General features: G+C 48.7%; 1 protein-coding gene across 1 annotated transcript in view; it reads right to left on the minus strand.

Annotated features, from left to right (window-relative positions):
* Positions 1–13,275: 13,275 nt before the first annotated feature.
* The window catches only part of hck (HCK proto-oncogene, Src family tyrosine kinase), a gene marked incomplete at its 5' end in the record, with an annotated part of 62,481 nt that continues 60,836 nt past the window's right edge, over positions 13,276–14,920 (minus strand). Inside the window, one exon of the mRNA XM_084436079.1 lies at positions 13,276–13,528. Within this exon, the coding sequence (XP_084292205.1) occupies positions 13,326–13,528 (203 nt within the window). The 3' untranslated portion in view covers positions 13,276–13,325. The remainder of the gene's footprint in view (positions 13,529–14,920) is intronic.

Here is a 14,920-nt window from a genome sequence, read left to right on the forward strand (position 1 = left end):
TCTCAACGCCGCCTCCACACAATTGGAGAAGGTTCTGGGGGCGAGCGCATATCCAAACGGGAGTCTGGTATATTCGTACACCACACCCAGCTAGGCGAAACGCAAAAACTGACGATGCTGATGAGCTATCGGTATGTGGAAGTAAGCGTCCTTGAAGTCTATGCTGGTGCAAAAATCGCCGGAAAGGAACGCCTCCAGCATTTGTCGCACCGTATGCATATGGAACTTCAGATTCGCCACCGTTCTGTTGAAAAGGCGCCCCCCGTCTTCTTTGGCACGAGGAAGTAGCAGGAATAAAATCCCTCGTTCCTCTGCTCTGACGGGACCACAGTTACCGCTCCCTTCGCCATCAGTTCTGCAATCTCTGCTGACAGAGCGGCAGCCTGAGCAGGACGCGGTATCACTGTCTCCACTACGCTCGTGAAGGGAGGTGGGGGGCAACAAAACTGAATGAGATACCCTTCCTGTAGAACACGCTGCAACCAGCTGTCCAGGAGACATTTCTCCTACCAGACTGTGAAGCGGTTGGAAAGAGGTTGTGCCGGAGATCACGGGAACAGATCGAGGAACCTGCCATAGTTCAATTTGGCCCTGACCGCCACCGGACAGCTGAGACACTCTGCTGTCCTGGCACAAGACGGGCCATCCTCGAAAGGGAGATGAAAAATCCCCGTTTGCAGTTTCATGTCCCTGAATAGCGCGAGGATGAATGGCATTCCTGTCAAGAAGCACTTCATTCATAAAGAGAGGAACTGAGTCTACACCGTCCGCATTGCTAACAAGCCGCTGTTGCTTATCCCATTGAGAGAAAACGGCGGAGTGTTGCAATGCGGGAAACCTCGCCTTCTCATTTGCATGATCTGTCAAGGTGCCGTCTTTCGCAGACCGACTAGACGGGACATGAGAGGCGGGCAATGATTTCTCACCAACATCACACAAAGCGGCTAGGCGAAAACCATGCGACTGGTGCACGTTGTTAGATGAAGTGTGGATATCAGACACCATAGGCCTGCTCCTTTTAGCTAAAGGCCGAACGTTGGTATCACACACACTGACGGAGCGGCGCCTCGGCTGCTCATGAAAATAGCTAGCCGAGGCTGCCGTCAAACCATCACCCTGTTTACCTCGCCTATCCCCGGTGGCAAGTGAAAACGTTTTAACTGCCGAAGCAGAAAAATGTGCCTTTGTCCCAGCCGGAGGCTCAGTAAAAAGAAGTATTCTCACTGACCGGTGAGCGTGAAACCTCTCTACCTGTCAAACACACAGGGAGAGGCTCGAACGCTCGGCCCGAATGAACGAGTTGCCGAGCTGCACCACATTGTGGCCGGCCCAGAATGTGATGCAGCTCGGCTTGGCATAGGGGTTCCTGGAGCTCTGGAACCTGGCTCTACGATCGTGAAGTTGTGAACAAAATGAATACCACATAAGAGCAAATATAACCTGCTCCGCTATAATGAAACTGTTAAAACTAAGATGCCTGGATAAAGAAATATTTTTTCTAAACGATATATTTGACAGAATCGTGATTTGATGGCAGATACTTCACAATGCTAATGCAGGGACATGCAATACAGCTGGGAGAGCAAAAATCCACACAAACGTGTAATACCCTCTCCTGATTGGACACTGTTTGCATAAATTAGCATAAAATAGGATGGATGTCTATTTTATGCTAATTAGCTCGCGACTCCGCGCCGTCAGAGCGTTTTCCCCGCAGCCGAAGATCATTCGACTCCACCTTCCGGCAAACGCTCTCCATTGGTTTTGAATTGGACGCGGAAATTGACGCGAGTGACAGTAAGGGTTAAGGGCCCTTAGCAGGAAAAGACTCTGCGGCTCGAACTGGTTTTCCAGCAGCGGCGAGACCTGCCGTGGTAAATTTTGACTTTTTTACGGAAGACCCAGTGGTTCTAGCCGAATACATTACATCAGCTGAGCCGGCGAGCCCCGCGTGAGTCAAGTCTGCTTTAGCAGGAAAAGACTCCGCGGCTCGAGCTGGTTTTTCAGCTGCGGCGATACCTGCCGTGGTCAATTCCGACTTTTTCACGGAAGACCTGGTGGCTCTAGCCAAATACATCACATCAGCTGAGCCGGCGAGCCCCGCCTGAGTCACGTCTGCTTTAGCAGGAAAAGACTCCGCGGCTCGAGCCGGTCTTTCAGCTGCGGCGAGACCTGCCGTGGTCAATTCTGATTCTTTCAAAGAAGACCCAGCGGCTCTAGCCGAGAACATTACAGTAGCTGAAACAGGAGGAGATGCGGACTGTACATGACAACCAGGATAGCGTTGCATTGTGGCTTTATTACTCAGGGAAATAACAGAGCGTGGTGTGGGCACAACACAGTCACGCATCTCCACGCACCGTCAATAGGTGTGTCTCTTCTTGCCCCAAGCCAGAGGCGGAGCGGTGGGCGCTCTTGAAAATGCCGGTCCGGTCCCGGCACCCTGGGTGGGGTAGGCAGGGGGATGTCGCGGGGGAGGAGCCGTGCGCGCAGTCCAGGAGCCCGGGCGAGCCGGTCCATGGACGTAGCGTGGCGGGACCCCGTGGCAGGTTGTTTGGACTTGTGTGCTCGCCGGTCCATGGACGTAGCGTGGCGGGACCCCGTGGCAGGTTGTTTGGACTTGTGTGCTCGCCGGCGCTTGCTCCCAGTCGCGGCAGCATCAGCCGGAGCACGCCGACGTGCCGGCACATTGCGCTCCCCCGGAGCAGCGAGGTGGCGAGCGAGGAGGAGCCGGTCCTGCTCCTGGCTGCGACTCTGCTCCAGGATGTTAGACACAGCCGCCCCAAACAACCCCTCCCTACTGACCGGTGAGTTGAGGAGGACACCTTTGTTTTCCTCGCGCAGACGAGTCAGGGAGAGCCATAGGTGGCGCTGCTGCACCACCGACGTGGCCATCACTCCACCCAGACAGGAGGAAGAGACTCTCACAAGCTGAACAACGGCCCCGGCGGCTTCGGCCATCTCCGCTCTCCTGTCTTCATCCATAGAGGGGGGGGGGTTGCTCTGTAGCCAGCTGGCCGATGTAAATGGTCAGCATAGCAATGGAGGAGGAGGCAGCCACGGCCTGCGCGGCCAGCGAAAAACTTTTGTCGGCCAAGGACAGGGTTGTCTTGTCCTTGACGTCCGGCATGAGAGGCTTCCTGGCCGAGCCCCAGGCGGAGGAACCAGGCACCAGGACCGCTAGAATGTCGGGTTCCAGGTGAGGAGAGCCGATAGCTGCTACGTCAGTCGAGCCGGTTAACCTCATAGCTCTGCTGAACTGGCGAAGCGGACCTCTGATGGCCAACGGCCGCACCCATTCAGCCTCGACGAACGCCTCCAGGTCAGGGATGGCCGGCAGGAGACGAGGAGCAGGCTGGGAGGGACGCCCGCAGCAGACGGAGCTCCACAGGGGGAGCCCCGTAGTTGCAGCAGCCTCCGGGACGGGGATGCCGAGGTGATGCGCAGCTCTCTCCAGCAGCCGGGAAGGAGGCGCCACTAGCCGTAGTGGCTTCTGAGGCAGAGAGACCCTCGTATGCCTCGGAGAACTCTTCCTCATCCGTAGGCGGGAGGGAGAAAATCGGGGCCGTCGGGTGTTGCGGGGGCGCGCCGATGTCCTTGCCGTTGACCGCGCCGACCAGATGGACCAGACCTTCAGTCTCCAGCGGGGGCGGAGCGAAGAAATGCGCCCGGAGCATCCTCTCCATGGGGTCCAGGAGGGCGCAGATCTCGCAGGCGGGGGACGGAGTGTAGAAGATTTTTAACTGATCTAAAGTAAAAAAGGATTCACCAAAAATCCTTGATTCAAAGTTTGACAGAAACAAGGTAAAAATATGACATGGTTACCAGTGTAAAACAGTTGAAGTTCTGAAAAGGGGAAAAAAAACTCTTGGTCAATTTAGAGGAAAAAACCCAAAGAAATAACCCTTCAAACTCATTTATCAGCTCATGTTTCAACCATTATAACTCTTCTAAAACAAATATCATACACTTCTTCAAGATAATTTTAAAGTTCATGCACTCCTGTTGTGAACAATCGAATGTCATTGGGGGAAACAAGGCGACTCCTCTTCTGGATCGCAGCTTCCATGCCTGCGTGTCTGAATGTTCAATGTTGGTTCCAGTGTGTGCGTGTGTGTTTTGATGCAGTCATTGCTGTTGAGCTTGTCCACTGAATGTTCAATCTTGGTTCCAGAGAGTGTGTGTGTGTGTGTGTATGTGGTGTCTTGTGAGGTCATGGCTGTTGAGCCTCTCCACGTTGACCACGAGAAGGAGGTGACCGGCAAGGTCACTCTCCGATTGCTCATCAAAGGAGAGGACAGTGTGGCGGCCCACTGCTTTGCCCTTGAGATCTCTGGTTCAGCTGCATGGACCGTCCTCTGCTGCTTGGACCCGCCGACAATGGCTCGCATGGACCTACAAAATCCTCTCAGCTACTTTGACAGCTATTCCACACAGGCCTGAATGCCATGGTCCTGATTGTTCCATCTTCTACGGGTAGGTTCACCACACTACCTCTACTTCTCTTCCATGTCTTCTGGCCTCTTCTTCTCAGGCTGCTCGTCTGCTCCTTGGTCTGGGACGCAGCGGCTCTCATGGACCCACAAAGTTCTCTGACAGCCGTCTGCGCGGTGAGTAGAATCTGGTATGGCCCCAGGTCGCGGATCAGGACCCAATCCCCCAGCTTGGTGTGATGCAGGAGCCCCTCTTTCGTCAGGAATGGTTGTCAGCACTCTGTTGGGGATATACTCAGAAACATTGTTAAGTGCAAGCGAGATTTGAGACCTAACACAGTAGGTAAAACAACGTCCCGTAAGGGTGAAAATGAAAATTCCCTGTAGTCAGGGTGAACAGAGATGGGGGGAAAATGAAATTTGCTTCATTTATAATTCTCAAACAAATATCAATTATCTAAACTTTTAGAACAATAGGGGTGTTGCAGGTTGAGCTCTCAAATTCAACAGCCAGAGGACAGAGTATTGGGCACGCTTCGGACAAAATGGTCCCTTGGGTTTGACAATCTTGCCTATGTCATACTTATCTCTCGCCCACAGTGAGTTGGGCGACGTCGGGTCGCGGCGTTGGCCATGCATCCCACGAACCACAGGTGTCACCCATCTGTAGGGAAGCCGGTCGGGTAGCCTCCATCTCCACCTCCGGTCCCGTGCCTGACTCCTTTGCGGTTCCGACAGGTTTGGCATTCATCCGTCACTCCCGGAACGACAGTTGTCTGTAAAAACACTCAGAAAACACTCAGACCCGATGAATGTGCCCCTGAAAACAATAAACATGAGATATTTAACATAAACATAAAAAATATATACAATTGGGTTGTTAGGCGGTGCTGTATGGCATTGGCAAACATCATCGATTCTCCCATCATCATGGGAACAACCCTTACATCCTCAGCTACCTCTTTCTTGTCCTGTTCATCACTTAAAAAATGGGTCTATCTTGATTAGTTAAAATCTACCTTGTGGATTGTTAAATGAAACTCCAGCAGGTGGCGCCTGAGAATTCTCCCTTTCTTTCAGCTTGCGGTAACTGTGGCACCGTTCAATCCAGTGGCCATACTGACCACAATGGAAGCATGAATCGTCTCTGTCTTCACTTCGATTATACCTTTTTCCTTGCCTAACCCTACCAGAACGCTTCCTATTGTCTCTCTGTCGCCACTCTGGTCGTTGTTGGTTCCACCTCGCACCAGTAGTTTGATTGTCCAGCTGTCGTAACTGAGCAGCTTGCAATTTGGCTGCACGCGCTTTCGCCTCTCACGTTGTTGAATGTGATCACGGAGACGTTCCGCATAGCGGAAATGGTCAACAACTTCCGCGAGAGAAGTTGACTCCCAGGTGTGGCACGTCAACCTAACTTGGTCGGACAAAGAGGAGAGAGAGTTATTCATCAACTGTTGTTTCAAAATCTTCTTATAAACGGCGTTCGCTTTGTCCATGCCACTGTGTGCTGCGAAGGCTGACTCTAACCGTTCCCAAAAACTCTCAAACTGTTCCTCGGATTTCTGTTTGCAATACGTGATGGCCAGTAAAATCGGCATGAGAAAAAGGCAACGTTATATCAAACAGATCTTTTACATCCACCCATTTTAACCCAAGTACTTGTCGCATGATCATGGCGATTTCCTCAGAGTGAGGCTCATACATTCGAACTAAACTGTTAAAAAGATTCTCGAACTCGTCAATGTCTTTGGTCGGATCGAGCAAGGTTTTAGCTACATCACGCAGTTCATCAGAACGCCACGGTCTATAAACCCTAATCTCTGGAGTCCAGGCCACGTAGCCAGCTGCATCATCTACTTGAGAAGGGCGAGGAATAGGATTTGGGCAGCATATCAGTGGGGCTTGAATTTGCAGTCCCTCCAGACTATCACTAGCCGTTTGCAGTCATTCCAAATTAACCTTAGCCTCAGATATAGCTTTAGCCAATTCTTCCCTCATGAGCTGTTCATGTCTAGTCCTTTGTCTCGTAAAAGACGCAATATTATGGAGAGGAGATGTGTGCGGACACGGAAGTACATTAGGTGAAAAAGGTGCTCTTAAATCGTATTGCCTGACGCCTGCAGGGGCGGGGAAGAAGGATCGGTTGGCGCAGAAGCAATAATGGAAGGGGGCACAGGATAGATAGAAGGAATTTGAGGACGTATAGTGGCGGGAAGTGAGGGGCCAGAAGCAGTAGCGGAAGGAGGAGGAACAATAGCTTGGCCAGATGGTGTGAGCATTGGGCAACGAGTCGAGGGGGACAAATCTAATCTTGAATCAGAGTTATTCTGCCGGGGGAATGGCGGAGAGACAGTCTCCTTGTCTTTCCTTTCTGACCTGAAAAACCCCTCTCGTGCTACTCTCTCCCAAATCTTAAAAGCAGACCAATCTAAAGCGTTACCAGGCCTTTCCTTTAACCTAGACATCTCAAACCCCTCTAGCTGAGCCCAAATCATAGCTAGCCTTTAACACTAAGTGTCAGATGGGGATGGAAAAAATCGAAAATGCTTTAGCGCATAACGAAATCTGCCAACAAACGCTCGCAGAATAATGCTTCAGCGCAACAATCTAGCGGGGCTAGACAAACTGACGATATCAAGCGGCGAGCTAGCAGTAGAACCCGTAATGAACACGACGCAGCCTAAAACCCAAAACAACAATGAAAGGAAATCTTATAGTTAACCCACGGCGGGAAAGAATACAATTTTGAAAGAAACAAAGACACATTAAACCGCTACGTAACTCACCCAGCAACTGGTCCTTTGTTCTCCCTCTGGCTCGATGGCGGATCACGGGAGAGCGGAGTGGTGTTGTTTTCTTCGTCTCCCAGACGACCAGCTACCGGAAATCTAGCAGTTACGATTTAACAGTGTAGAAAATGTAAACAATACCTACCTGGATAATAGGCGCGCTTAACAAAACATACAACACAGAGCCGAACTCAAAAATGCAAACAAAAGTCACACTGAGCCGGCGAAATAGCGCTAGACAAACACAAAGACAACACAACCCCGTTCGGGGACAAAAACAGACACTCCGGAGATTCGCTGGTAATCGCACTCACTGTGAACTTCAACCCTTTGGGAATCGCACTATCTGCGAACTTCAATTAGGCCTATTTGGAAATTGCACTCCCTGCGAACTTCAACCCTGTGGGAATCGCACTATCTGCGACCTTCAACTATTTTGGAAATCGCACTCACTGCGAACTTCAACTATTCAGACGCACTCACTGCGAACTTCAACAGGTTCCCTTCTGTGCTAATTCTGGAACATCGAACTAAAACAACCCAAACGTTATCCTAGAAGTGCACTCTCACTTCTTAACTACAGCTGACAAACAATCTAAACTGTACATCAATTGTAAGGGAGCGAGTCCCAAGACCAAAATTACACCTCTTCTGAAGAGAACCCCGGTAAACTAAACAAGGACGAAGTCAGAGAACAATGCAATATCACCAATCCTAAACTGCCACTGTTAAAAAACAACGCCTTAGATCGCCACCACCTACTCCCCCTCGGGGGGTTTGTTTTCAACAATACGCCAGACCAACAACACAATCCGAAACGAAAACAAGGCAAATACAACTCAAAACCATAAGAGGGTTCGTTTAAAACTTACCTGTGAGTTCAGGAAGCCAGTGGAAGAACGGGGGAAATAATCTTACCGTGTGCTCTAGTGCAAGAGAGAAGATTGGTTTTCCAAAAACCCACTATGGATCCGACACGTCTGCCGACCTGTTCATCCACTCGGATCCCGAAGCAACACAGGCAGTTCTCCCTTTTCATCCGCATCACCAACTGTAGATGATTTTTAACTGATCTTCAGAGGAAACGCACGTGAGTGGTATCCAACAGAAGTCCCGCAGTCTGGTCTTGCGCGGACTTATATTCAAGCAATACACAGGGATGTGATTGGCTAACCCATTGTACACGTCATATTAAATGGCAGACATCATCAACAGTGGTCGAGAATACAGACATGTGACAAGAGAAAAGGCGGTAAATCTTGCAGGGACAATGGGACAAAGGATGGTTATTCTGGGGCAGACAACGTCTAGGTGTGTTGACCTCCTGGAGGTCATCCTGTCATAAATTAGATTAGCACAGCTATGTGAAAGGTTGAGGGAGGTGGTGAGGTGGTGAAACTACAATTTCTATGACAGGAGCCAGACTTGCTCTGGCGTGCTGCGGTCCCAGACAGCGGAAGCAGAGGTGGTGTCCCACGTCACTGTATCGGGAGCCACAGACACAGAAACGATCTGGCGGATCAATCGGCGCCGGCAGGGAGTCATCAAGGGACACCACCGGCTCAGCTTGGGTCCGCTGAGTAGACATTCTTTTATTCTGATGTTTTCTTCTAGCACAATGCGAGCAGAAATTTTCAAAGGAGCAGATGTGCGGGCAAAGCCCACTTATACAGTGGTGCACTGGACTTGGTTGGACACAGGTGCGTGTATGTTTTTTTCTTCAGTCAATGTGGCTAGCTGGGTTTCGCTAGCCAATAGGAGCTAGCTCTGTGGGGCGGAGCTCCACGAAATAGAACACAAAGCTAACGGAAAATAGTTCGCAAACGTTCGCTGAATTTGAACGCTGATCTTCGTCTTATGGATGGAACATTGAAGAAGATCGACATAATTATCCACAACTACAAGTTAAAGAACACGAAAGAACTGGTGTTTACTTCCTACTCTTCGATTAAGAGGAATATCATTGGCAAGTGTCAAGTCAGGTGACACTTTAGCGAATTTTAGTTGGTTCTACAGCCAAGCCCCTTTCGTTGTAGTCCACCGCACATCCTGACTAACTTCGTAAGGCTAAATGTAATTTTCATAAAACTATGATCGAGTAGGTATTGCCAACAAACGGAAACATGTTTTTTAAAAAGCCACGTACTTTATGTGAAAAAATCAGCTTCTCTATTGGCGAATCTCGATACTTTCAGCAACTAGAGCAGATAGCCATCTTCGGAGTTCTCATGGAGGGGCTGCAGCTTTTAGCCTGGCCACAGGCCAGGAAGCACATTACAATTGAATTTGCATAGAAACAATGTTCATTAACACCAGATACGGTCACAGAAGGTCAACTAGGCTTCTGAATGGTCAAGTGTGTCAGCTGATCCTTTGCCCCCCTGGATCCTAGGAACTTCCAGACCATACATTGTAACTCAAATGTTAAACTCTCCTTAAATTAACACAGTTCCAACTAAATTGAAGTTTATTCATTATTCAACTAAAATGATTACTACATGAGAGTAATACAGACATGTGATTAATGTAATACAGGATAAAAATATACTACACATCAAACCTGGAAACCCAGACTCCAACACCAGGCTTTAGATTGATGAACAAAGTATTATCTAGACAGTTACAATACTGACATGGCTTGATCCTGCTGCCCTGGGATGGTGCTGATGGAAAGGTGGGATTTGAAAGGGTGTAGATAACAGTTTCTGAGTTAATGATCAGCAGTCGGAATTTGGCACAGCACTTGACCGAGGGGAGCAGGCAGGTGGAGTCAGCAGTGCCGACGTCTCGTTGGTGAACTCACGGAAGAGAAGGAATACTTTGGAGAAGAAGAGAACAGAAAGGTGAATGTGGAGCACAGTAGACTGGTAGGTGACTGGCTGGGAGGCACGGCTTCATCCGGAGTGCAGGAGGATGTGATCACAAATCCCCCTCTGAGGCACATCTCTGGGCCTGTGACCAGCAAGATGAAGAGGAGGAGGGGGACAGACAATAGAATAGAATAGAACGTTTAATCTCTAGTCATCATATATAACCGTAGCCAGTACAGGTACATTGGAATTATTTTCAATGCTTGTCCTTACAATATCTTATCATCACTAATCAATTCCTCATTCCAGTCCTAGGTACACAGCTGATGTTAGGCATTGTAAGGTTCCCAATCTGGCAATTTACTATCTGTAGTCTAGCAGTCTATCAAATTGATGTTCATCTACTTATTCCATCCAATCATGGATGACTGTGTTCGTAATATAGCCTAGGCGGTGCAACCGGGACCTGGCCATCACCATACAGTGGTGACGTCGATTCTGACTGGGAGGAATCTGGGTGTGACCCTGGATGACCAACTGTCATTCGTCGCACATCACATCCGTCACACGCTCTTGCAGATTCCTGCTCTACAACATCAGAAGGATTCGCCCTTTCCTCACTGACGAAACGGCACAGGTACTCATCCAGGCCTTTGTCATCTCCCGCCTGGACTACTTCAACTCCCTCCTTGCTGGAGCCCCAGCGTCAGCCATTAAACCCCTGGAACTTGTCCAGAAAGCTGCTGCTTGCCTGGTGTTCAACCATCCCTAGTTCTCCCACACAGTTTCCCTTCTCTGTTCTCTACACTGGCTCCCTGTAGCAACTCGCATCCAGTTTAAAGCTCTGGTACTAGGGCAATGAAAGGAACAGCTACCTCCAGCCCATTTGCTTTATTCACTTCAGCTGCCATATTGGTCAGTTTGGTGGTACAGATGCAGAAGTGCCCGTTGACTCCAATGTTAAAAGTTCACTATAAAAACACCAGTTCAAGAACCAAAATAGTCAAAATAACAGGCTGAATACTTTTGTACTCTAGGAGAAACCAGCTTGCCCTCAATAGCATTTGTGTTTTTTCCCGTTGATATTTCTTTCTGAACTCATTATTGGGGGCCAAGCAACGAAGCTGCGTCGGCACCCATTGTGTTTGTACCTTATTAATCATCATCATCTTCTTCTGCCATGGGAGTCTATGGTAGCCCATAGAACCGTATGCTAAAAAGTTGTGCATTTTGGCACACTCATTCATGACAGTCCCCTGAGTCTTGTCTCATTTATCTGCTTGAACACTAGAGCCACCAACGTGTCTAAGTTGGAGGTGCGTTTATGCACGCAAGTCCAATTTTCAAAATTGAGGTACCATTTCATTCCTTGGCTCAAGCTGAGTTGAGGTCATTTTCTGCCATCTTCTATTTTCCGCCATTTTTAATTTTGTGAAAAACACTTAGTGTATCTCCTCCTAGGAATTTTCGCCAATCTGCACGAAACTATGCACAATCCCTAGACCAATGTCTACAAAAGTGTTACAGGAATTTTGGACTATCAAAAAGCGTGTGCCTGTTACAGCCAATTGAAAACGGCTGAGAAGCCGCCAAACAGGAAATGGCATTGTATATCAACAACTCATTTGGCCCAGTCGTCGGGGACAGTCCCATGACCACTGTCACCAAATGTCATGTTGACACTTTGAACACTCTAGCGCCACCAACTTGTCAAATTTGGAAATACGTTCATGCTCGCAACTTTTGAGCCAATTTTCAAAAAATGAGGTACCATTTCCTTGGCTCAAGCTGAGTTCAACGTAAAAGCCAAGTCCTATGACGTTATTTTACACCATATTGGATTTTCCACAATAATGAATTTTGTGAAAAAAAATAAAAAAAACTCTTAAAATATATCTCCTCCTAGAAATTTTCACCAATCTACACGAAACTCAGTAGAGACAATCTAGTGACCAATGTCTACAAAAGTCTTACAGGGATTTGTGATGTTCAAAAGCGTTTGCTCACAACATCCAACCGAATTTGCCGGCGATGCCTCCAAAGCGCCACCTATGTGTCAAAGCTGGAAGTGCGTTCATACTGAACCGTATGCCCGATTTTCAAAGCTGGGATAGGGATTTGAATGTGGCTATGGCGTGTTTCACTTGTTGCCTTTGATGTGCTGGTGGCACTATCTGCTTGGCCCCCATATCGCTGCTTGCAGCTACAGTATATTTAATAAATGTTTTGTTATTGAAAAAATAAAGGTCAGAATGTTTTATGTGTTCCATTAGCTGTCTGTTTTCATTGAAACCTTGGAATCCAAAACCCAAACACACCATTAAAACTTCGGATCAAATAAAGACAAAAGTTATGTTTTTGTGATTATAATACATTAGAATATAGGCTATACTGTATAAATATAAGTATATAGAGAAACAGTAGGTAAAAAGGGGATATACAGTAATTATATATTATATTTTATTAAACACAATCAGTTGTCAAACTAACATACTTACTAACTAGCATCTCAGAAAATATTCAAAAACCTTTGGGGGTAAAAACGCATATAAAAACAAGCAATACATGTCACAACCAATGTTTCCTCTATCTTATCCGACATTCACATAGTTATGCAGTCTCATACAGTACTCAACCTGCACAGAAGGACCCTGCCAGTGAATGACAGGTTGAGACAGTATATGTGCTGGAGGGACTGGCTCTATAGGACTCAACCTGCACAGAAGGACCCTGCCAGTGTCCATGTGCCGGGTCTGGACAGTGCAAATGTCCAGTAGAGGACACAATTATGTAGAATATCAGAATAAACAAACATGATTGACAGAGGTCAAAGTTTGAAAAGGCACAGGCAACTAGGGTTAGGGTTAGCTACACAGGCAAATAGGGTTAGGGTTAGCTACACACAGTGAAATCTGTAGAAACTGACTCTATTGATGTTTGTTATTGTTTAAATTGAAATGTGTGGCTTCTCTGCACTTTTGGTGTGTGGAACATTTTGGTCTGTGCTGCTGCCATTCTTGGCCAGGTTGCTCTTGAAAAAAAGATTTTAATCTCAATACAGTAGGTCCAACCCTGGTTAAATAAAGGTTAATGAAACATGAAGATGTCTACAGGGAATAAATAGGAGGGAAAGCTATCTCAATCACAGTAGTTGAACTGTAGCTGCAGTATTCTGTAAAGCTCAATGTTTTATATCATAGGAACTCTGCCAGTAACATGCTTTCCTCGGAGCATGTGCTTGTGTGTGTGTGTGTGTGTGTGTGTGTGTATGTGTGTGGATACAGGCTGTCTCAGGGCTGCCGCTGGTACTGGCTCTCGGTAGCGGTGTAGAAGTCCTCCAGGACGCTCTGCAGGTACTCGAAGGTGGGCCGGTCCTCAGGCTTGTTCTTCCAGCACTCCAGCATGACGTGGTACAGCTCGGGGGGGCAGCTGTCCATGCGCTGCATGCGGTAGCCTCTCTCCAGAGACCGGATCACCTCCGGGTTCGTCATGCCTGGGGGGCACACAGGGACCAGGGAGGGAGTGAGTGTGTGTGCGTGTGTGTGTGTGTGAGTGTGACTGACCTCGGCATGGAGCGTGTGTGTGTGTGTGTGACCTGAGTGTGTTTGTGTGTGACCTGGGTATGGCGTGTCTGTGTGTATGTGTGCATGCGTGTGTGTGTGTGAGAGAGAGAGAGGGAGTGTGCAAGACAGTGTGTTGTGTGACTGACCTGGGTATAGAGTGTGTGTCTGTGTGTGGAAGGCTGAGTACTCTGAACTGCTGTTCGGTGCATAAGCACAAACCACAGTCAGAGTCGTCCCCCCCCACAGTCCTAAGGTGCAGGGAGGCAACCCTCTCGTCCACTGGGGTGAACTCCAGCACAGAGGCGCTCAGCTGGGGGCTAGCTAGTATAGCCACACCTGCCTTACGCCTCATACCGTGAGCAACTCCGGAGAAGAACAGGGTCCAACCCCTATCCAGGAGTTTGGTTCCGGCGCCGGTGCTGTGCGTGGAGGTTAGCCCCACCAGGTGTAATTGGTATCGCTCCACCTCACCTCACAAGCTCGTTCCCCCCCAGTGAGGTCACGTTCCATGTCCCCAGAGCCAGCCTTTGCCACTCGGGTCCGGTCCGTCGGTGCCCACCGCTTTCACTGCCACCTAGTTGGCAGCGCACCCGACCCTGACAGTTCCTCCCGCGGGTGGTGGGTCCACGGGATGGAGGATGAGATGGTGTTGTCACGTTTCTTGTTCGGGCTGGGCCCGGCCGGGCTCCATGGTAAGCCCGGGCTCCATGGTAAGCCCGGCCACCAGGCGCTCGCAGGCGGGCCCTCCGTCTGGACCATGAATGTATTAATAGAACTGGATACAGCCACTCCATTCACTGACCGCTATCACAAATGAAGCCCTATTGAACTGCGCCATCTTGGCAAATTTGTAGTCATTTGACTATTTCCGGTGACTTTTGTACTCGCGCAGTTGTGCTTTTCTGGCTTTCCGGTGACTTTTGTACTTGCAGGTTGTGCTTTTCTGGCCTACGCGCGTCCACGAACAAGTTCACGAAATGTAGACACACGTTCCCGGCTCTCCCCACTTTGATTTAGCAATGAAAACTGGCTTGCATATTAATCTGTTTTTGTCAAATATATCTATATAATATATATATATATTTTTTTTTTATCCAGGCATCTTAGTTTTAACAGGTTCATTATAGCTGAACATGTTTTGTTTGCTAGTAGATGGTATTCATTCCGTTCGCGATAATGTTATTGCAGCCAGGCTAAATTCCTCCAGGGAGCCAGTGACAGGCGAGTTGAAAAGCTTCACTCCCCGCCAGCAGGAGCTTTGGCCGCTGCTACCGCATCTCGGATAACCCGCTGAGTTCGTGGCTGCTATTTCACACTCGCCC

The sequence above is a fragment of the Borostomias antarcticus genome (genome assembly GCF_949987555.1).
Source record: "Borostomias antarcticus genome assembly, chromosome: 3".
Lineage (NCBI taxonomy): Eukaryota > Metazoa > Chordata > Actinopteri > Stomiiformes > Stomiidae > Borostomias > Borostomias antarcticus.